This window comes from Diadema setosum, chromosome 19 (assembly GCF_964275005.1).
Source record: "Diadema setosum chromosome 19, eeDiaSeto1, whole genome shotgun sequence".
In the NCBI taxonomy this organism is placed as follows: Eukaryota; Metazoa; Echinodermata; class Echinoidea; order Diadematoida; family Diadematidae; genus Diadema; species Diadema setosum.
In genome coordinates this window covers 14,158,217-14,182,240 of record NC_092703.1, presented here as the reverse complement: position 1 = coordinate 14,182,240, position 24,024 = coordinate 14,158,217, and the positions used below count along the sequence as shown (strand labels likewise).

The window sequence follows — 24,024 nt, the reverse complement described above, 5'->3', positions numbered from 1 at the left end:
AGCTCTATTATACTAAATGTATTTCGTGTACAGCAGCTCTATGTTCTGTTCTTCTTTCGTATCCTCTGACCTGTGCACGCGTATGCGCGCACATGGTCAAGTGTAAAGGAAACACGTTGTATTATACAGCAAACCACTGGCACTACCACTGGAATGGTCCCGCTGCTCGAGGCACCCAGCTCCCGTTGACTCGGCCAGAACTTTCGGCAGAAATTCACACACTGACGTAGCTGACCTGGCGATTGAAACGGCAGCTCAATTTGAGCTTGACCTGGGGGTCTACTAGCAGTCGTCCATATTATCTTTGTTATGATTAAATGCGGTGAAAGGTAGGAGAAGTCACTTTCAATCGAGATTGTACATGTAGAATAATAATGTAAATTTAGTAGATTATTGATGACCATGGCAAGTGAGCGTGCGTGAGCAACTGGTGAGTGGGTTCAATTCATGCATCATGGCATCCTCAGTTCACAAGTTTCTTTTCAGCAGCCCCCTTTTGGAAGACACCATAAATTTATTCCCAAAATGAATTCTTGTAAAGTTCACAGTTGAAAGATTATTTGCAGTGCTGATCTGTATAATTTGTGCATTATTTTAAACAGCCTACTTGAGGCTATTCTAGGAAGACTGAAATCATTGGAAATTGGAAAGCACAATTCATCGCTTGCTTAGCTTACCACGAGGCCAAGGCTGCACTGAGAGGCAGAGGGAAATGCCAAAACGCAGGGCGAGTCACAAACCCCAGAATGGGGTGGCCAGGGGAGGGAAGTCGGCTAAGCAACAAGACCAGCAGAGATGCAAGGGAGAAAGACGTGCAGAGAATTCAGGGGAAGGCGACGTAGCTGCAGATGCTTTTGGCTTGACCACACCAGCCCAGACCTTTGCCCAGCTGATTAGTCCCACCAAACCAGAGACCTTCTTTCAGGATATCTGGGAAAGACAGCCTATGGTGATCCGGTGTAGCGAGGCGAGGAGAAACTTATTCGGCTTGCTCTTTTCGCGAAGCATCCTGGAGGAACTTGTCGCCAAGCACAAGGTGCTGTTCGGGCAGGACTGCAATGTCTGCCGCTACAGGGGAGAGAAGCGCGAGTCCCTCAATGGCAGAGGCCCCGTCAAGCTTGGTCAGCTACGTTCTCTGCTCGACAAATCCAGAGCTACTGTGCAGTTCCATCACCCTCAAAGATTTCAGGTATTATTTTTGCACATTTTGATTAATCCATTCCTTAGGAGGAGAATGTTGCAATATAGATTTGCAGTTGTATGTTACGGTATTCATATAGGGTAAAACCCCGGCAGTATTCGGTCATTTAAAGGTATACTATTTTAAAATGTAAACAAAGGCTAATTACACGTATTGTGTACGTCTGAGTTCGAATCCGTCATTGGATTTTCAAAAATATGATTCATTTTCACGAAAAAATGCCAAAACCCAAGTCTCCCGGGAACGCCCCTAAAAAATCCGGCTCAGCGGCGGGTGATTGACAGATGTGTGTATACGTCACAACCAGAATATACGAGCCAGCTCGCCTTCGAAGGAGCTCGCATATCTGCCTTGCACTGCGTGTTAAAAAAATACGTGTGAGCGATAATTTTGCCCTCTTTTGAAAGCACGATTATGAAGTATTGAAATTGTAAACTGAGGGGAAAAGCCCATGTTTAAGGAATTTGAACATTACTCTACATACACATACGGTGTAATTTGATTTGGGCCCATATTTTACCCAGTTTATCTTATTTATAGTCAACGTTATAAATAATCTCCTTTGCTTAGAATCCGAAGTAAGGAAATCCCTATTCAGTAAAGGATATACGGTCGCTATCTTTCTTGACATTTGTCAAGCCTTCGACTCTATTAATCATCAGGTACTGCTTTCCAGACTATACTCAGTGGGACTTCGAGGCCGATTTCTAAGCTGGGTACAAAGTTTTCTGGACTCACGAACTTTTCAGGTGCAAATAAACTCCACACTTTCAGACATTCGTACATGCCAAGCTGGCCTCCCGCAAGGTAGCGTCATTAGTCCTCTATTATTCAATTTGTTTATTGATGAAATTATACATTATTGTGCATCAAACGTGTCTATGTATGCTGACGACATCGCTTTATGGCATTCTTCTACCAGTCTTCGTCACATCAATACAAAACTCCAGTCCGATGTGAATAGCATCTCTGATTGGATGACACAGTATGGACTCTCTCTGTCTACTAATAAGTCTAAAGTGGTTATATTTCACTCTCGCCCAGTTTCTCCCACAGGTTTCTGCATTCGTCTCCAGAACGCTCCGCTTGAAGTCGTCCCTTCTCATAAATACCTAGGGGTTACCCTTGATTACTCCTTGTCATGGTCCCCTCATGTTCAAGATATCTTAATGAAATGCAACAAACGGTTAAACCTCCTCCGTTCGCTAACCGGTTCAAACTGGGGCGCCGATACACAAATTCTTCTCTTACTCTACCGGTCTCTAGTTCGCCCTCATCTCGACTACGCCTGTGAAATCTATGGTTCTTTATCCCCGCTCCTTTCAAGCAAACTAGATACAGTACAGGGCCATGCCCTTCGAATATGCACCGGCGCGCTACCATCCACCGCCCTGCATGCACTTCAAGTAGAATGTAACGAACCACCACTCCATATACGCCGTGAAAGGGCCGCCTTCAATTACTGCGCCTACATATACACACTGTCCCCACTTCACCCCGTCCGAAAAGCCATCGTCAACTGCTGGCAATACTCTTCGAATAAATGGCCACAAAACAAACTTCCTTTCGCTCTCCGAGTAAAGCCGCTTACGGACACTTTCCTAAAGCTGCAACCAATGCATGTTTATCCCAGTCCCCCTTGGTCCATTGAACATCCCAATATTGACTTCTCTCTTCACAGCTCATGTCCCAAGACCGCCCTCCCTTCAGCGCAACATCAAACTGCTCTTCAAACCATAAAGACCACATATTCAAACCACCTGACAATTTACACTGACGGTTCCCATGATCCCTCCACTAACTGTTCTGGCATTGGAATTTACGTACCTCACTATCGTCATGAAATAAGTGAAAGGGTTTCACCCATCTCAATTTGTCGTACAGAACTGGTAGCAATTCTTCTTGCCCTATCATGGCTGGAATCCTCTCCCCCTCTCAGAGCTGTTATTTTCTCAGATTCTCTCAGTGCCTTGACACTTTTGAATAACCACACCTCAAATATCCTTGACCTTCCCAATGAAGTCCTTCTTAAATGCTCAAATCTTGTAATGAATGGGTGTGACATCACTTTAGCATGGGTACCAGCTCACTGTGGTCTAGCGGGCAACGAAAAAGCCGATTATCTTGCCAAAGTTTACGTAAGAATATTACAATCAGTGTTCCTCTAAGTGTTGATGATATACGACATGTAATTAAACATAGGTGTCTTGACGCTTGGAACGCGTTATGGCGCTCGTCTAAGAAAGGACGCCATCTCTTCAACATCCAACCCTGTGCCTCAAACACCTTCACCTTTGAAAGTCTAAATAGACGTGATGAAATAATAACTCACCGACTCCGCATGGGCAGAGCCAGATTAGCAACTTTTTATCATATTATCCGTAAGCATCCCACTGGTCTTTGCTCAATATGCAATGCACTGGAAACCGTGGAACATTATCTATTACACTGCAAACAACACACAAATCAACGTACAAATCTCATGCGTGCTATCCATAAGCAATCACTAAACATCTCTGATTTACTCGCAAATCACAAAGCTCTGGACGCAGTTATTGCCTATGTCAAGGAAACCAACAAATATCACAGTATTTAAGATTGCATAACTTTGCTGTAGCATGGACTTTGCAAAGTCTTGCAGAATGTACATGTACTTTATCATTCTGCAAACGTAGATTTCAAGATATTTTGTGAGTCGTCGTATTATATGTTATTATGCATTATTGGTATTATAAATTACTTGTTTATTAATAATGTCTCCCACGTTGCTGTGGAATGCATTTGAAGAGGTATGTACATGTATCATACATCTTCATAAATAATTGCGAGTTGCCTATACACACGTCATGTTGGCATATATCTGCTTATCAATGATATGTGGGTTTTTGTGTTTGTTTGTTTTGTTTTGTTTTGTTTTGTTTTGTTTTTTTTTTTTTCATGCTTGATTGTGATAAATCTCACTTATGTTTTATTTAGTCTCGTTTTCCCCTTCCCAGTACACAGGGGAAGGACTTTCAATCTCCCCTATCCTCAGCGTAATAGACCTTCACGACATTCGCAGCGGACATCGCACTCCGGTCCCCTCCGACAACAAGCTCACCTTTGAATTGTTCAGCCGTCACGTCGAGGCCTCCATCCGTCCACCTCGCCTATAGGTGCCGGAATCTGCAGCAAGCGGGTTTGGGGAGTCACTCACTGCTGCAGATCCCGGCATCTCCCTCAATGGGTCTCTATTATATAAAACATATACATGTATATTGTCTTACGTTCCTTGCGTGCGTTTCCCTAGCAAGAACAGGGGATCCTTTCGTTCATATACCTATAGTGTAATTTTATAAATGATACACCTTTCATCATTTTTGTGGTGAGAACAACTTAAAATATTTGTTAATCCCCTTTCGTATGAGTCGCCTGCACCTAATTAATACTCTAAATCTGTGGTTTTAATTTATTTTGAAGATTATTATGACTCCCACTTTCTGGCACTAAATTGTACTTTTTTATTTTTTTGGGCTTGAAGCCCGCAGGTATACTCATACGTTTTTGATTCCAGGATTATATCTGTATCATATTTCTCCGTTGTTTGCTGCAAATATTTTTCTGTATCAACGCCTTAGAGCTCCTTGATATAAACACTGCAAATATTTTTCTGTATATGCAAATATTTTTCTGTATCAACGCCTTAGAGCTCCTTGATATAAACACTGTATATATATTTTTTTTTCTTCTTCTTCTTTCTTTCGAAACAATGATACAGTTATAGTAATTTTATCTATTTTGTAAAAACATATCATTGTGTGTGTGCTCTATTTAAATACTGTACATTATTTGGGGTTGAACCATGATATGGATGTGTCTGTGCGTGGTTGAAGGTGTGTGTATGTGGTTGAGTGTGTGCACGTGGATGAGTTAGTGTGCGGTACACGCGCGCGTGTATTGTGTAGTTATTTGAGTTTGTCTGAAGAATAATATGAGGTATTCATCAATATCATATGAGCTCCCTCGTGGAGACGTAATGAGCTCCTTTATGGAGACAATATGAGCTCCCTCGTGGAGACTTTATGAGCTCCTTTGTGGAGAATATATGAGCTCCCTCGTGGAGACGATATGAGCTCCCTCGAGGAGACTTGGTATGCATTTAATATTCTTGTTTATATCTCTTTAAGATCTATAATGTTTGTTTTATGTTATAAGTGCTGTCTGGGGCAAATTATTTGTATAGGGCCCCATTTCTCTCTCTCTCTCTTCTTTCGATCTTTAAAATAACAACAACAACAGTTATTTTATTCTTCCCGAACCTGTTAGTGCGAAAATGTGTTGCATACGTAGACGTCAATACAGGCGTTTTATTTCTCCGCTCTAATACTCGGGCACTTGCTAACACGAGCATTGTCTTGCGTACACAATAGTTTGATCAATATACGACTGACTAGCGCGACTGGCGTTGTTGGATTCGCTAACGTGTTACAGTGAAGTGTTAGCGTCTGCGTTCGGACTGAATTTGTAGCTCTGAAAATTTGAGAAAACGCTTCTTGACAATGGATCTGGGGCTTGAGTCGGATTTGGTGGTCTGAACCCGAATCTGAGATGGAGGAATCAGATGACGACAGTGGAGACGAGCCAGGGGCCCTAGATCTATTTGTTTGAGCCGCTTGCAGAGGTGGAGGCCCATGTCAGGCTGAGGCCGAGTCGGTGGACGCTCCTCCGGGCGGGCTCGGGGAAGATGCTGAAGCTCGTGCCGCTGATCTTGACGGCGACGCACCTGCGCCTGCTGCTGCAGGAGCAGTACAGTGAGACTGGGAAATAAACTGGTAAATTAAAGTTAACTTGTACTTCTCATTACCAGTCATAGTTTCAAATGTATTATGCTCATTTGTTGATCCATAGTCTAACGTTTGTTACATATACTTTGAAAGTTCGAAATTATGTTTTGAAAAAGGACAACATAGGGCCTAACATCAGTTACCGAAGTCTTATTTTGTACATTATACTTTATAGTATAAAGTGAGATATTATTCAGAACAAAAGTGAAAGAAGCTTCGGAAGTGGGCTGCTGGTGACACAAAGAAGAACAGTTGCCTAGGCCTATTACTAGTAGAGGTCTACCAGGTACATGTACTTGTGATAGACCTACGGCTACGCTATAGCCATAGCTGTAATTTCTTCCTAAGTAACTTTTATGATTATCTTCTCGTAAAAGTATGAAGTAGAGTCTCCAAATCACTAGATCATGTATAAATATTGCCACTACAGCAGAAAATACACAGCATTGGAGTGACAAAGCTCTATATTTTATGATGGTGCCAATAACTGCTACTTACTGCATAGAGATTATGGCAATCATTCACTTTAGTGGGATATACATTGTATTTGGTTGCTATATTTAGCCTTAGCTCTTGGGTAAACGTGAAGGGAATAAACCCTCAACTGAAATAAGCCAGGCAAGCAAAAAATATACATTCCACTAAAGTGGATGATTACCACAAACTTAGTACAGTACATGTGCATATAGCAGGTGAGCATTGCCATGGGGTGGCAAGCCAACGTTCACAAACAATGGGGTGTTTTTATGGGAGACGCCTCTGGTATATGTATAGTGATAGACTCATTTTGTAGATATTTTGCGTGTATAACACAACATCTTCCGGAGGTCATCTCAACTTCTAGATGGCAGCCCAGCAATTTTGGATGTGAATAGTACATGTATGCTGCATGCTCGCATGGCTATTTCATGTATTAATGTGTGCAGACAATTCACTGTTGCAGAAGTAACTACATATAAACAACCTCTTTTAGCATCACTTTATATTCATGCTTTCTATTTTGATAATACAGGTGTTCATGCAGTTGTGGGTGTATCCCAATGCAGTCAGTGAGGGAGTCCATATGCTGCAAAGAATTCCTGTACTGGTGAGGAAGATGAATGACTACACTGACGGTGAGGAGGACCTGAATTGCATCACGGAGCACCCAGGATACCAGCCAGTATGTCTAGACAAGTGGGTACTGGAGACAGCGTATTTTCAGTATGTACAGCAGTATGAGGGTCACCACCGGAAGGATGTAACTGAGAATGAGTGAGTACCTATACTAGTGCAAATGTGCTACTACATGCACGCCATTGAACTTTAGAAGTTTATCAAATTTGTGAGAATGGTTTACACTATAACAAAGTTATGTATCATCAGTAAAATAAAAAATGTTATTGACATGTCCCCAAATTGGAAGTAGTTCGAAACAACAATGAACACTTTTAGTTACATTTTTCATAGCAAATAACTGCAGATAAGTAAGAGTATAATTCATAAACCATGTTATAAGGTTGTACAGTGGAACTTCATTTAGTTGGAAAAAAAAAATAACAAAGTGCTAATACAATGTGTTACATGTTTTGTATCTAAACATTTTGCAGGTCCCAGCTCTTTATATGAAAATTTGTGTTTTTGTACCATAGTATAACAAAGTAATTTTCATGGTTCCATGGTCCTCCTTAGGACCTGTTCATTTTTATTATTATTATTATTGTTTTTTTTTTCTTGTTTTTTTTTTGGGGGGGGGGGATCTTCTCCGTCTAGCTATGTTATAGCCTCAGGCCTTTTCGGTAATTACATGTACAATGCTATGACATCAAATCCTGTGATGTTTAAAGAGAATAATGTATTCATGAACAAATCAAAAGGGGGGAAAAACAATTTTATGCCTATGCATTCAAGTATTGACATAATATGCAAGTGTATTAACATTCTTGCTAACCCCCTTGTCTTTCTTGTATTTCCTCTTTTTTTTTTTTTTTTTGCAGGCGATCAAGGCACATTGCATACAGCCAGCTGGCTCAGTGGTGTTGGGGTTTTCTGGGCAGGAGGGTTCGTGTTCGCCTTCCTTCATGTGCCGTCACAACCATCCCCTACTCTTATCCATCCGAGGTGTACAGGGGATTCGAGGACATATAAAATTTGTTTCTTGGATCTTCAAGTGTGACATTTGAGGGACTGGAATTGGGATTATTTTTCTTGTATGTTGCACTGTATTACCCATGGCTACACCTCTGAGTAGAATCCAGAAGTCAAGTTCAGAAACCATTTCTGCAAGACTCTGGATGCTTGTCATGTATTCTGTTTTACATAGTATCTTACTATCTATCTTTAGAACAAACTATTGAGTTTGAGAGTATTGCAGTGATACAAATTTTAATGTGTTCAAATATAGTGCCGCATTTGTTTCTTTTCTTGTAGCTTTGATTTACATCTCCTGCATGTGGTTATTGTACATAGTATTTATCTTGTCCTAATCTGTTGTAATCATAATTCAATACTAGTATGTTTATGCTACTCAAGCAGAGCATATACCGGTAGACTGAACGTGCATAAATTGTAAATAGAGAAGGGAAATGCCTAATGAGAGTGATAGGTCATGAAGCTGTAAATCATATTTTTGCCACTAATGTAGCTTGTTTCTATTCATATCCATTTCCTATTTTCCTATGACATTTTGAAGTGGGGAAATGACAAGTTTTGTGTTCTCATGAAATGCTTGTACATTGTACTTTTTTTCCCCCGTGTCAGTATGTTCCCTGCTCTTCCAAAATGAGGTGAAAGTTGCTGACCATGAAAATGTAGATTTGTGGAGCATTATTTATAGTTATGTAATGGCTTTCTCACATGTTACACATTTAGATATGATCAAACAATAAATGTAAGTGATGCAATGCAGTGACAAGTATTCTTGAGTGACAAATCTTTTTTTTTTTTTTTGTTTTACATAGCAACCCATCTCCTTCCCTTGAAATGTTTCTTGCCCTGATTCATTTGACACCCACATGTTTCTGTGGTGCCGAGTACAGATGCAAATAGTACAGAGAGATTTCAAAGTGATTCTAAACATGAGGATGTAATATCATTTACAGAATCCTTTTACAATCTTTCTCAGCTCTCTGTATCTGTACTCTAAGCAACAAAAACATGCGGTTGTCAGATGTAATGGACTCCAATTTTATAAATTAGACCCCGTAATTATGAAAATACCCAAATAGCGATTTTCTTACTAATTCAGAACACACACACACATACACACACACACACACACACACCCTCACACACACATATACACAAACAACTTGTGTAGAATTTGGCTAAAATTATCAAGAGAACACCTTCCATGTAATGCTGTGTAGTACTTCTACATTTATTCATCTCACAATGGATGAAGTAAGCTTGAATTCTTCTATGAGATGATTCATATCAACATTCAACCAACATACATGTAGAAATGTTTTATGATACTGGATACAAATACCGTTTTAGTGAGGAACATTTAACCAAATGTTCAAATATGAGTTTTTGAATGGCTAAAATATCAACAGAAATTAGAGCAAACTTTTTACATTTATTTTTCTACCCAGGTATTATAATGAGATAGTTCATAAAACAAGGTACAATTCTAATTTTCATAGTCCCTCAATACTTGTTATAACAGGGTTCCACTGTACGAGCTGAATCGTACTTCAAAATCTATAACATGGATGAAACTAAAAAGCTCTCTCTTACAGTTGCTAATTCAACGAGTGTTGTGTATTTTGTATTGTATTGTATTGTAATTGTATCTTGAACAATACTTGGTTATCTTGAGAAATGTGCATTTTCAGGCATACCACATCCATGACCTTTGACCTACCTAAGTTATCTCACCTTTACACACAACTACACTTCAATATGATCCATCAATGCAAGAATGCATGAATTTTACCAAACAATAAATGCGTTATCTTCACAACAATTTGCTAATGGACAGGCAATACAGGCCATACCATCAGGCATACAAAAAGTGGTGATGCATGTACTTACTAACAATACTTAACAACCAGACTGTCAAAATACTTCTGTGACACCTACGTTGTATTTTTCTTCTTTCAAGAACGCTTGGTGCAATAAAACATCCCATGGGTCTTTCTGGAGACCCTTTATGGGGTAACTTTATTGAAGGTACATTGTATTTAACACCCCCCTCCCCCCATAAAAGAAAAATACAACAAAAATACAACAAATAATAAATTGATAAGTAAATAAATACAATGAAATAAATAAAAACATATTTTGACATACATGTAAGTCCTCCATCATAAATGTACACAATGCTTATTTGTTTTACAAAATATACTGCAAAATTCAAGTATCCAATCAACTCTTTCCTTGGTTCTAAAACTTGATGTACTGATGGCTTTTGGTTTTAGTGACATATTTTTACTTCCAATAATGACAAATTTCATGAGGATGTCTCACCCAGTTACTGGCACATAGAAAAACTTGCACAAAAAAAATTTAAAGCAGGCTAAAAGTCATTGACCTGTGTGACCTTTGACTCCATCCAAATCCCACTGTCCCTAAGAACTATGTACATGTACCAAAAAGGTTTGGACAAAACTGAGCATGGTGGAGACAAGTTATGACAGACAAGTAGATGATAGAAACCATTTCAATCCCTCAGTCTCTTATCCTTCAGTGGGCTGACAAAAATGGAAAAAAAAAATTGTATGGTGCACCCCATCCCCTACCCATCAATAAATCCTATCTAAGCCACTTTGTCCTTTTATTTATTCTAAAGGTTGTTCCTATGATAAATTACCACTGGACAGCATTTTTTTTCTTTGTAGCCTTGTGTCCTAAGAACTCTTATCCACTCGACCTCACTTCATTCATGGGCTGAACTGAGTTGGGTCTGATGCTGTTGAATGACATCTTCTTTTGATGGGTAAGTGTGTTCACTGGACAGTGGAGGTGGTGATGGCTGTCTTGCATGTGGAGATGCCTCACTGTCATACTCTGAAACTTCAGTCAGGAGTTCCTCAGCATATGCTATAGAAGAGAAAAAAAGGGGGAAGATATAAAACAAATTAACACACAGATGTTTTTCTTTACATTAAAATGTAGTATATCTTTTATTTTGAATGATACATTTCTCCCTATTTCTGCATTTATTTTTTTTTTTTTGTAGCGGGGAAGCACTGTTATAACTACCATTACCAAGTGATATACTGTATAATTTTTCTATGTACAAAGTAGGCTTACTACGACAAACCTAGACAGCATCCTATTTTGCTTATCAAAGCTCTAACTTACAGTAGGTGGGAGGTTCTTTGATGGGCTTCGCAGTCGCTGATCCAGGCTTGTATTTGGGCTTGATGATGATGAAATGACGCTCTCCTTCACCTGTGGTGGCTTGTTGCCGGTCACTGTTAGGGTTGTGATGCAATGCTGCAAGGTGAAGCCTGCAACAGTAATATTAAGAACTTGGTGATGAAATTTAGCCATTGGACACAAGGTTATATGTAGAAAAAATGATGTTCAGTAGTAACATAACATTGGAACAACCATTCAAATAAAAGGACAAAATGGCATAGCTAAGTATATTAATGGATGGGGAGGGGCACTTGGATTTTACCTTGTGAATTTAGGTATTCTACATCTCATTCTCAAGGCCATTGTCATTGTAGGAAGGAACAATGTGTCACTAGAAATTGTAAAGTGCATTAAAACACTGTCTTTGAAATAAGGAAAGACTTGTTTAGACACCTGAAGACTCAAATATTTGTTGTAAAACAAAGATTGGGAAGTCAAGTCAGTACATTTCTTTCCTTTCTTTTTTGTGGTGGTGGTGGGGGTGCTGGAAGGGCAGGGGAAGGGTAAGAGCACAGATTAACTATTAAAATACAAACAAAAATATACTTGCCTGCAAAGCATGCCATGGTATCTGTATACATGACTTCATCTTGGGTGCAAACTGATCAATCACACTGTGAAATGATTCCAGAGAGGAAGTTTGTTGCCCACATGACATCTTCTTGATATCTTTGAGAAGAGTTGTGCTGCAAATGATGTCATCCAACTTTTCAGCGACTTTTGTATCTGGATATCAAGAACAAAACATGAATTGGAGAGGCAAATCAAAGAGAAAATGGTTGTTGGTACTACCTCCAGCAAATGAATTCTTGGGGCTCTAAGGTATGAAATCAATTTTGGGAATTCATCAACTGTAGGTTTCCTTTGAATTGCATTCACACTTCAGTGCACGAGTATCACACAAAATGTCTGATATCCCTTTTACTGTAGTCCAGCTTTAGCCCATTTTTGAAGCGGGATTTACTTAGTAACCTAGCTTTGTAACCGCAAATGCAAAATTTATTAGTGCTACACTTTCCTACTGGTTTCAGTTCAGTTTTGTGCGGTATTAGAGGCATATGGTAAACACTGTGACTATTGCAACTGTCCTAAAAATCTTGAAATGTTTATGACCACTTTTGGAAAAAGTTACGGTACCCATACAAACACACACCGCATACGTAAACATACAAAGCAGAACATGCAAAATCCCTCTTTTTCTTTGGTTTTTTTTTTTTTTTTTTCTATTCTTTCACCCCTGCATGTGTCACTGAATTTAGACCAAGCGAAATATCAAGATACATTTTATGCTGATGCCTGAAGCGGAACTGCTTCATTGAATTCCTTCAATGAAGCAGATAATTCCCAGTACAAATGTGTACACGTGGGATATTAGTAGGCCTACATGTAGTAGCACTATAGTAGGTCTATGAAAGTACGGTTGCATGCAAAATTATTCCACACCCTCGCATTTTGGACATCCTGGCAAATATAGTAACATTACAAGTAACTGCAGACATCTCTACTAAACCATTCAAGTGGTGAACAGATTATTACAATTGAATACCAGAGCAAAATTCAAGCTTTGATTCATAGTACATTCAAATTGCAACCTTCACACAAAAAAGCAGGATTCAACGTGAGAGGGGAAGATAGCAGGCCCTGAGCCGACTACTGTACGAGGCTCAGTTGGCTGAGGCTAGTAGCACGGAGGAGCGCAAGCGAATGCAAGAGCTCTGCGCGCGGGGCCGCGCCGGGAGTCGCGTCCCTCGCCTTCATGCATGATATCCCCAGTCAAGTCCGCTCATAGTCATACGGTAAGGATAGCCGCACCGACCTGAACGCGAAGCGTTCGGGTTGTATGGTTCGGCTATCCAATAACACCGCTGGAGTTCTTGACAAAGCTGACATAACTAAATGAAGAGTCATTTTCACAAATGAATAGTTGAGCTAAGTAATAGCGAATACATTTGTATACAGTACAATCACAATCGTACCGGTAGTAAATCACTCAGCCTCCGCGATCAGTGACATTAGAGATTATACACGTACTAGTGGTAGTTCCGGTATCGACACTGCACGGGCACAGCCTGGCCTGGCTAACTTACCCTCATTCGTATTCGTTCTCGCTTTACACAGCTGCTCTCCTGGGTGTTTTTTTTCCTCAGATAATCTAGGTCCAGCTCCAAGCTGGATGTTTGGTACCGCAGATGACTTCAGCATTCGCTTTTTTTTTTTAAAATTCCAAACTGGTGGGAATGCTTCCCACTTTCGACGAAATCGTCTTCCTTGAAAGTCATCAAATGGGCAACTGCTCTCAGATCGATGGCACACTCCACTTTGCTCTATCAATTGAACTTTTGCAGTCCACATTCGGCGAACGTTTTCGTCATTTGGGAATTGATGCGAACTAACACCATTTTTTGTGGTGTTGCTGCATCCTCAACAACACATCGCTGTGGCATTTTCGCTAAATATCCGAAAACAACTCAAGAAACAGAAAGTGTCAACACTCGAAACATACGTATCATACGCGATGACCGACTGGGATCAAGCGTCGGTCTTCTGGTTGTGAGGTCACAGGTCACATGATCGAGAGAATCCGATATCGCCTATTTTTAGGGGCGGGGCGTAGCATCGGGTAAAGTGTCAGAATATGGAAAATGAAAAATTCATCTAAAAAATATGGCTACAATTTTTAACCGAACTTTCCCATTTTTGATATCTATATGACCCATATTTTCATTGGAAAGGCCATTGCTAGATTAAAATAGTATACCTTTAAGCTTTTCTGCAATATTTTTCAAACTAAAATAATACATACATACATCATATCTACAGCAATGTACCGGTATGTGAAATATATCAAATTTCTTTAATCCCAATTTTCACTTTGTTAAATATCACACAGAATTTCACAAAATCCCTCAATATATCACCTTGAAAATTCCCCAGAATAAGGTCACCGCGACCATTATTCGGTCACGTGATATGCGCGTTCAAAGTCAATGTTTGTTCAAGGCAGCTGAAAAATGCGCCACGCACTACCTTGTTGGCGCACAATTGCATCGGCGACATTGCGGCGCCCGTTGGTGACCGAATACTGGGGAATTGGCACTTGCATTCAACCCTTGTACATTGAGACACTGCATCGGCACGTACAGAACTTTTGTTTTTCTTATGCTTTTTTGAGGATACCATCACACTCCAAGCTTGCGATAAGCAAAAAATCCCGCAAGAGAACAGTGTATTTCTCAATTTTTAGCACTTTTTCAGCGACCCGTACTCTTAAAACTGCGCCCAATCCGCGCACGCTTTTGGAAAGTCGCACCGATTCTGCACTTTTAACAGTGAAATTTGGGATTATGGATGGATTTTTGGAGGGGGCTAAGGGAGTTTCCTGTTGTAAATGAGTGTGCGAGTATACATGAATTGATGTGATTTGCATGTGTTGTGACAGTAAAACTTACTGGTTGGTGATTAGTGATAAGTGACCGAATACATGTTAGGTGACCGAATACTGGTACTCTTACCCTACTATGTGATAACTGACAATTATCCTTATTTAGAGTAGACCATTCTTGCACCATATTTTGAATGGTATCAGCTTCCAGTATATGACATACCTCACTAGCTATGATTCATTCATCTATACATTTTTCATCCAGTAAACTCTTAGAACTACTTGTGATTTGAAATGCAATGCACAAATGACCCATTTATTCTTCATGGAACATTGTATTATAAAAGTACTGTATACACCATGTATATTTACTGAGTTAAACTTTTGCGAATCAGGCCATCATGACAATGTTTCAAGTGGTTAAATTCGCAATATCAATGTACAACAATGGATGAAGAAATGATGCATGCATGTCACATTCATGTTCGTATTTTGTTTTAAAATTTGCAAAATTAAAAACCTGCAAAATATATGGCCTGTACAGTAACATTCTGCGAGACAGTAGTAGAAGTTTAATCTTTATTGAATCTCCCTCTAAACTTACAGTACTAGGCAGCTCTACTTCTGCTGTTACCGGGTACCTCTGATGCAAAATTCCATAGAATATCAATGCTGTATTAAAATGGTAGGTCTGGTAAGGATCTCTTGCTCTCCTTGATTTCTCCAAAATATTCTCAAGTAAAATGACAAGCAACTGCTTCTTCTCTCTTACTTCCTGTATCCACTAGGACAGCATATGGCAACTTCTGGAACACCTGGAGTCGTATTTTGGTTGTTTAGTTGGATCCAACATTTACATGACCCCTCGCGGATCTCAGGGCCTGGCCCCTCACTACGATGATGTAGAGGTGAGCTTACAAGTAATCTTATTTCTTCAGAAGCTTCCAAGACCATCAAGCCCTGTTTTGACAGAGCCTTTCAAACAGAGTTACCATGACAATATCTGGGCAATCTTTTTTTTTTTTTTTACCCTGCCTATTAAAACAGTCCCCCCAAAATATTGCTCAGACATTGTTGTGGTAACTTTTGCCTAATTCTACCCTAGCCAGCTGGGGTAATTACCCCGATATTACCCTGACATTACCCTGATGTTACCCCGACAATGCTTCTGTTAAAATGCTCTCGCGGTAACATTCCTTTGGTACACTCAACATGCAGAATGACACACTGCTCGCCAATCACGTGCATGGATTGTGACCATACCCCTTTCGCACAGGAACAGGGAGGCTGTTACGGAAACCTACGAGGAGAAGGTTTTCAGTGTTTGTGTGATAAAACAGTACCCTTCACTCTCTCCTGCTCGAGGCGAGGAATTTTGATCTCTGGACATTGTCCCGACATTGTTGGGGTAAGGTCTGTTGAAACAGGGCTTCAGAGTATGCTGATATTAATTTTTGTCTGCCTGATTGTCGTAATAATTATATTGCCTCGTGTTGGTTTCTCTGGATTTGAAGAAATGCAGTTGTGTACTTTGCACAAAGGCATGTTAGTGTGTCTATGTCATTGGAGGTCTGCCAGTGTACACAATGTGTAACTAACGCACAATGTACACTGTAAATTGGCTTAATCCATGCACTAATTATAAACTTCATTTGTGAATCCTGGCCATAGGTTTTTGGCATCCCAGAGTAAGACATCTCAGGTCAGTTGAGGGAATGCTGTGGTTTTCTATTCAGGTATTTGTTCTGCAGCTGGAAGGGGAGAAACGCTGGCGACTCTACAAGCCACCAGTCATCCTGCCCAGGGATTACAGTAAAGACCTCGACCAGGCTGAGATAGGGGATCCCATTCTGGACACGGTTCTGAAGGTTAGGGTGACTAGTGCTTCATCATCAGATCCTTTTGTAATAGCTTTGACACCATCTCAAGATATTCCGAATTCTACCGTGCAAAGCAAAGAACATCACAGTGAAAATCCAAGCAAAATTCTCCCTATTGCATTTAAATGTAGGCATTATATTGTTGGTAGCGGTCGGGACTGTATGCTGACTGTACACAACGTGCAAATGAACGAGATAATCATACACGGTCACACGCAACACATGGAGGTCAAGACATACACCAGCCTTCATAAACCTGAGTGAATGCCGCTTATCACTTTTGATATGTTGCTACATCCCTGAACTCGGCTTTTGCTAGTTCTTGTACAAATGATAGATCAAATGAAATACGCAATGCTTTTTAATCATTTTTTTTTTTTTAATTTCCGATTGTCAATGAGCCTTTCCACTTAGGTCAATTTATGATTTTTGAGATGGTGGAGATTGAATCTGCTAACATCAAACATCATGTATTTTTTTTATTTTTTTGCATTTGATTTTCTGACTTTTTATTACAGACTGGTGACCACATTTCAATACTTGCCATTGTTTGCTTCCCACAGGCAGGTGATGTGCTCTACTTCCCAAGAGGGACCGTGCACCAGGCAGAGACCCCGGACACCTGTGACCATTCTACCCACTTGACCGTCAGCACATACCAGAGAGCGTAGGTCCATCTCCCCCAACCCTTTACTTATCATCATGACAACCGCGCATGATCTTCAATTTGAGTGCACTTTCACATCATGCCTACACCATGAGGTATTCCATTGGATGACACAACATATGCTCCAGCGAAGTTTGCTCTGGGCTTGTTTTCTACAATGACTTAGGGTTAGGGTTATGACAGAGTTAGGGTTGTGATAAAGGTTTAAGGCTTAGTTTGATGCGAGGATAAGGGTTAGGGCTATGTTTGTGGGTAGAATTTATTCTTGGCTTAGTGCGGAGATATTTCATTGGAGCAAATGTCATGGAACCATTCCATTGATACTGTCTAACACAATCACCAGACATACTTCCCAACATTTCGCTGTATAAAGGGGCTTCAAACAGTCTTAATTGCCTGCATTCTTTGTTACTTTCGTATCTTTTGGCAACTCTGAATTTCGCGGAACAATTTTGATTTTAGGGATAACCAAAGCCTTACCTGGATTAAAGAAGATTATAAAAAGTTCTTTGCATTACTACAGCTGTATATTTGTAACACTGGACAGTAGTGTTGAGAACATGTGTGTCATTTGTGTGCAATTGACATGTGTTCAATGTTTATTACTGATAATATTAAATTTGGCTGCCAGCCTGCCCATAGTGGCCACCCTGCCAGCCTGTTCATAGTGGCCACCTGTCCATAAAGTTCCCCTTTTCGCTACCGTTCTGGGGTTACAGAATATACAGATTTTGGTATTTTTAACTCTCGTAAAGCACACTTTCTTTCCACCCCTTGCTGTCACAGAGCCTGGGGGGATCTCCTCAGTCTGGCTCTCCCAGCCATCCTGCAATCCGCCATCGAAGGAACTCAGTCTCTACGGGAAGGTCTCCCCCTCCAATTCTGTGCCAACAATCAGCAGGTACCTCTCACTAAACCTCTTCAGTGAACAATTAAGTCTCTTTGTTTTGGATGATTGCATTAGAGAAACAGTTATTGAACCCTTTCCCCTCACCCTCCACTTTCTCTCGCTTCACTAAATGGATTAACCCACTTTCTGGTAATTACCACACCCTATTGTACCACTTCCTGCACTTGAGCAGATAAATTGGGAGCTCACCAGGACCTGGCGGATAATCCCTAATTAATGAGGATTAAGTGGTGCCCAGTCTTCCTTCGAAGCCAGGCTGGTGTAGTAGTCTTAGTCAAAGTCTGTAGTGGAGAATGGTATTACATCCAATGATTGGGTTTTCTTTTCTTCTTTTTTTTTTTCTTTTCTTTTTTGAGGAGGGGGGGGGGGGGGATGTGGGCACTGAAACATATGGTCAATATATTTTGAGTAGGAGGAACATACAGAGGGTTGATCTCAGAAGCCCATGTTCGCCCAAAGCAGTTTTTCAAAGAATTTGATGTATTTAGTCAGACTATCTTGCGGAACAAGTGAGATGGGCATGTAACAGTCTGTTTATATCATAGACTCATCACTCAACAGTTATAGGTAATGCTGTGGCAGTCAATCACAACTAAATTGACTTTGCAACAGGGATGTTAGAAACTGAATCATTTTGAAGCGCTCCATACAAAAAAGAAACATACCGAAAGGAAGCAGCAATGTATTTGTGTATTGCCAAATTAAATTTGCCTCACATGTAGAAGAAGGTTAATCCTCCTGAAAAAAACAAACAAACAAACAAACAAACAAGCCCATAGCTTGTTTTGTGTTTGGTAGGATACAAAAGTTGACTATTTGAATCATCCCAGTTGGTGATGACCTTGCATTTCATCATTTGCTTATCGCAAGTTGTACCTCTCTTAGTTTGACAATCACAAAGCAGTAAATCTCATGGAGTTTCCTGATTGGTTTGTTTATTTGTTTGTTTGTTTGTTTGCTTGTTTGTTGTTTCTTGTTTGTTTGGGATTTTTTCTGATCTGCAAGTTTTAAAGTTAGTCTTTTTTATGTAGTCCATACATTTTCTAATAGTTTTTGGTTAATCATGTTTTCTTTTTATTTGCAAGGCTATTAAGACAATGAATGAATTATTCAGCCATCCCAAATGTTCCTGTTGCCAGAAACTCATTGTCCTTTGATTAATGATGTAATTTGTGCTTACAACTCTAGATGATGTGAAATTGTTAATGTGTGCAGTACAGCAGCACTTGTTGCTTAAACCTACACACAGTCTTTTTTCATTGAACCCATTTCCAGGGAAAGAGACTCGAGTTCATACAGAGTTGTTGAATACATAAACTCCCTTATTTCATCGATATTTTGATCACCAAAGCTAAAGATAGCATAGAACATGCAATCACATGTGATTTGAGTTACAAGCGCAGACATTAATACCAGAGAGTAGCAGAAAAATGAAATGTTTTAAATTATATCCTGAAAATGAGTTTACTATCGTTAGAGATCTGCCTAGCCTACCTTTACTCAAACACAGTCATAATGTTGCTTTCATTCAATTGTGAAAAAGACAACATGTTTTTTTTTTTCAATTTCTTTCATTTGTTCTCGAGATTTCCTACAGTAATGCCAAAGGTCTAGTTCTTATTGTGTGAAGGTTTACTGTCACAATGCAGGTGTCTAGCGGTGAAACAGGGCAAAAGCTGAAAAGCCTGGTCAGTGGACTCGGCAACCACATTGCGTCGCATGCTCAGGAGGCAGCCAATGAGATGTTGTGTGACTTCATAGCCAATCGGCTGCCCCCTTACTCCGATGGGGAGTTGGACTGCAGTCCACAAGGTATGTTCATGTTGACAGATAGTTGTACCAGTTACCCTCAGAAGAAGTCACACAAGTTTTAGTTTACACCAGGTGTACTTGGTTTGGTTTATTTGTGCTTGTTTGATTTTATCTGGAGATGTGATCATCGCTCACAGCTATTCCTTTCAGCACTTTTTTGTTTTTTCCAGCACAAGGAGAATGTGAATAGTATTGATGCATCTTCTCCTCCTGCATATCGCTGTTGGGGCGACAAAACCTTGTATCTCAAAAAATGTCTGGAGAGGGAAAAAAAATGGCCACAAGCACTGTAAGAAATGGGTCTCCTTTCTCTTTAACATGCCATGGTGTTATTATTTTGGAGTAAGACATCTAGGATTTGACAGGACAGGACATCATTTAGGTGATAATATGATAATTAACCCATTGAAGACGGGCTACTGTAAAAGTGGATATTTTCGCGGGACTAATTTTTCGCGCTAGGCCGGGTCAGAAGAGTTTCGCGTGTTTTTAATTCCGCGGAATCAAGACATCACGCACAGGAACGTATGGCAAGCAAAAATATTCGCGTGTTTTTATTTTCGCGCTAGTTTCTGGTTGCGCGAAATGCGTGAAAATTTCCACTTTTACAGTAATTTTCCTATAACACACATTTCCCATTCACCCGAATTTGAAGAAAACTAGGGACTAGTCTTCAATGAGGAAAAATTGATTTCACCAATATTTGAGATAGAAGGTCTTGCTACCCCAGCAATGATGTGCCCCTAGGGCATGGCCCGAATACGCAAAAATTGCCCAGGGGGCCCGGCAGCAATCCCAGAATCTCAGGATTTTTGAAATAGTTTGCCTCAGATGGAGCACCATGAAAGTGGAGTACGCTGCAATGTGGTGAACGGAAGACTTGTGGGTCTTTCATGTTTGTTACTTGCTTTTGAACAAGACATTGCTATTAGTAGTATTAAAGCATGTGGATGATGTGATATCACAGCATCACAGTAGTTTTATTAGTTTATAGACAAAATTTGTATAATGATAGTGTTTTTAGTTAACAATTCTGCAACTACCCCTCCTCTTTATGGAATAATTGAGAAGTTATGAACAACTCTGAAACTGATTGATTTGAAGGAAAAGATATATATTGATTTTGAGCTGTGGCCTTATCGATTTCTAACATCCAGGGCCCATGCCAAGCAACGATCACAGTGTTCGTCTGCGATTCCAGGACCACACTTTCCTCGTGCGCCGTAAGATGGAGGATGAAGAGGAGGAAGATGAGGAGGAGGAGGATGAAGAAGAGGAGGAGGAGGAGAAAGAAGAATACCATCTCTTTGTATATCACTCCTTACAGTCATCAAGACAAGACCACATGATGTCCAGCGAGTCTAAAGAGGTATCATTTTCATCACATCTTCATCTGTACAATGGAATCTTGGTATGAAGAGGCCGGATATAAAATATACTCTGTTAGGTGAAGGTGATTTTGCAATTAAAACTCTTTATATTTTTTTGTTTTTGTAGCCTAATATAACAAGGTAGTTGTCATCATGGTTTTTAGGTCCTTGTTATAATGAGGTTCCCTTGTATTTGGTCTTTTCTTAATAAATGGATTAGTAGAGGAATAGAGGCGAACCACAAAAATATCTTAAATTCATATCACACCACATTTGCATTTGATATATAATCTCATAATACACAGTGATTAGGGCAATGTATGGCAGGTGCTCAAATTGACATTTGAAGTTCTAAAGATTTCAGTATCTGAATTCTATCCTTTTCCACTTCCCCAATCAGGTTCAGGGGATCCAATTGCCAAGGGCTTGTGAAACAGCTGTGAGAACTCTCCTGACGCACGGAAAGAGCTGGCAACGGGTAACGGACATCGACCTGGAGGATGGCATCAGGGGGCAGATGTTGACATCGCTGTGGGCAGAGGGGCTTCTTGAGGTCCAGGATCTATGACGCAAACCGTTCAGCATCGATTGGACTCGCTTCTTTTCATTCCCCAAGCAATCGTGATGCATACAGAACGTGCGTGGACATGTCTTTAATTTAGTGCAATTTCACTGCACAGTCAGCTGACTTTGATGAATGAGGGAAAACCAGGCTACAACAGTTGTAGAAGTTTCATTATAAAACTTGACATGAAAGTTGTTGAATTGTTTAAAGTTTGACAGGCTTTCACGATGAAACCTCTACCACTCTCTCTATCGGATTCTACTCAGTTCATCCCAGCTAGCTTGAATGTACTGCAGGGTCGCACTATAATTGCTGATACTAGCTGAAGCAGATCCCATGCTAAGACAAAATAAGTGAATTCTTGTTACAACAAACATGGCTATAACAAAATTCTTGTTACAACAAGTAAAAATTCACGTCACAAAATTATCACCTATGTATCTTTATGTACTTTACTGTTTGGCTATTTCGATGTAATGAAAGAAAACTGCTGGTCCCGAGGACTTTGTTATAATGGGAGTCCACTGTAAACTGAACTGAACTGATACCAAGAGAGACAGAGACAGTAGGCTTGTGCTAACCATACACAGTCGAACAGGGTTACTTCATTGCATAATGGTGAGTGTACTGGTCTCCACAAATGAACCGCGTTTTGTACAGCCCAAGTTGACCACTGGCTGAAGAGCCAAACACTAGTCAGTAAACGTATTGTCCTGCGTATCCAAGGGAGGTCATTGCCCTTCCAGAGAGCTCTTCCCTTAGTCTTACTGCAGCAGTCGCTAGAGATTCCCATGCATACACAAAGGCCAAAGGGACGTCTTGGAGATGACACATTGATGTATTTTTGGATGAATGCCTCGGGTAGGAATCAGACTTTAAAAGCTCACACTGCAGCACTCTTGCATGTCACTCGCATGGAATGCGTACCTCTGAAAGTGGTCGCGTACACATGTTGTTTTCCAGCTCTTCTGTCATGATTGTACGACATACGTGGAAATTATGAGCAGTACTAAAGTGAATTATCATACATACTAAAGTAGATAATCACATAAATACAGACACAGATACGAATAATAATAATACATACATGTGTACTGTGAAAGTGGAGTTTTTTTTTGTGCTCAGTTGGGTAAAATGAATTGTGTGTTTTTAATTCCACTGAATCAAATATTAGATGAAGTGTTATTACATATTACAAGCAAAATACTTGCGGGTTTTTATGTTCGCACTAGTTTCATGTTGTGCAAAATGCACAAAAATTTCCACTTTTTGAGATGAATTTGTTTTGAGATAGATGTCCAAGCACCCTCCAGTACACAACAGGATTCTCACAGAGGAATGAAATTTGTGACGAACTTTGTGACACTTGGATATCAGAAGAACCCAACAGTGCTGTCTGCAAAGAGAACTGATAGAATACTTCAACTAAATACCTACAAATGATGGGGGCACAGAACTTACTTACACCCCCATGGGAAAAAAAAAAGGTCGCTCCTTCTGTGCCATTTTGACCTCATTTAGTCCTCAACCCGATATTGTCAAATATTCTCCAGCAACGTACGCAAATGCCTCTGACCATCTACAGTCTGGTTCTAGGTCTTGCTGAAGTTTTCTTTTTCCCTCTCAGTGTGCCTCAGATTTTCAGAAGTCAGATTCATCTGCATCTCATCAGTCTAGATTCAGGTGCATTCAGAAGATCCAGTTAAACTGGAGTGTATTTTGCATAATAAAGGAAATATAAATCGAGAGTTTATATGGTATTTATTACTCGTCTTCTGTGGGTTGTTTCCAACATTTGATGAATCAGATTCCCATTGTATTGTGTGTGTGTGTGTGTGTGTGTGTGTGTGTGTGTGTGTGTGTGTGTGTGTGTGAGGATTTATCTTTAATCTCGTGCTCAACTGATTGTCAGGAACTGGTTCAGTGGGAACACCACTTCAACGAAATTCAGTTGAGGAACATTATTTCTAAAGGCAATCAGAACCACAGTCTGCTATTTAATGGAGACATACATGTATTTTGGCTGAACCACCTTCACTGTCCCTCTTCCATGTCTAAAAATGAT

General features: G+C 40.1%; 2 protein-coding genes and 1 long non-coding RNA gene across 3 annotated transcripts; 2 read left to right on the top strand and 1 right to left on the bottom strand.

The window, feature by feature from the left end:
- The first annotated feature begins 634 nt into the window (after positions 1-634).
- On the top strand, positions 635-23,700 carry LOC140242519 (ribosomal oxygenase 2-like). The gene is made up of 8 exons (XM_072322255.1): positions 635-1,189; positions 15,544-15,663; positions 16,492-16,623; positions 17,199-17,302; positions 18,089-18,203; positions 19,862-20,024; positions 21,182-21,393; positions 21,795-23,700. Exons 1-8 carry the CDS (start codon positions 713-715, stop codon positions 21,960-21,962), a joined length of 1,491 nt encoding a protein of 496 aa, XP_072178356.1. The 5' UTR covers positions 635-712; the 3' UTR covers positions 21,963-23,700.
- Positions 5,847-8,314, top strand: LOC140242822 (uncharacterized). The gene is made up of 3 exons (XR_011902156.1): positions 5,847-6,012; positions 7,037-7,278; positions 8,001-8,314. It is a non-coding gene; the product is annotated as an uncharacterized lncRNA (long non-coding RNA).
- LOC140243046 (uncharacterized) lies at positions 10,200-12,065 on the bottom strand. Its single transcript, XM_072322785.1, has 3 exons — positions 11,924-12,065; positions 11,314-11,462; positions 10,200-11,049 (listed from the first exon to the last, which is right to left on the bottom strand). The coding sequence occupies exons 1-3, from the start codon at positions 11,932-11,934 to the stop codon at positions 10,886-10,888; spliced, it is 324 nt and encodes a 107-aa protein (XP_072178886.1). The 5' UTR covers positions 11,935-12,065; the 3' UTR covers positions 10,200-10,885.
- Positions 23,701-24,024: the final 324 nt, after the last annotated feature.

Excerpts from the sequence above, each read along its gene's own strand:
- LOC140243046 (XM_072322785.1), bottom strand. Across the intron at positions 11,050-11,313 it reads CAAAGAACCTCCCACCTACT|CATATGCTGAGGAACTCCTG; the intron begins GTAAGTTAGAGC and ends TCTCTTCTATAG.
- LOC140242519 (XM_072322255.1), top strand. The coding sequence starts at position 713 with ATGCCAAAACGCAGGGCGAGTCACAAACCCCAGAATGGGGTGGCCAGG. Across the intron at positions 16,624-17,198 it reads TTCTGGACACGGTTCTGAAG|GCAGGTGATGTGCTCTACTT; the intron begins GTTAGGGTGACT and ends TGCTTCCCACAG. Across the intron at positions 17,303-18,088 it reads GTCAGCACATACCAGAGAGC|AGCCTGGGGGGATCTCCTCA; the intron begins GTAGGTCCATCT and ends TTGCTGTCACAG.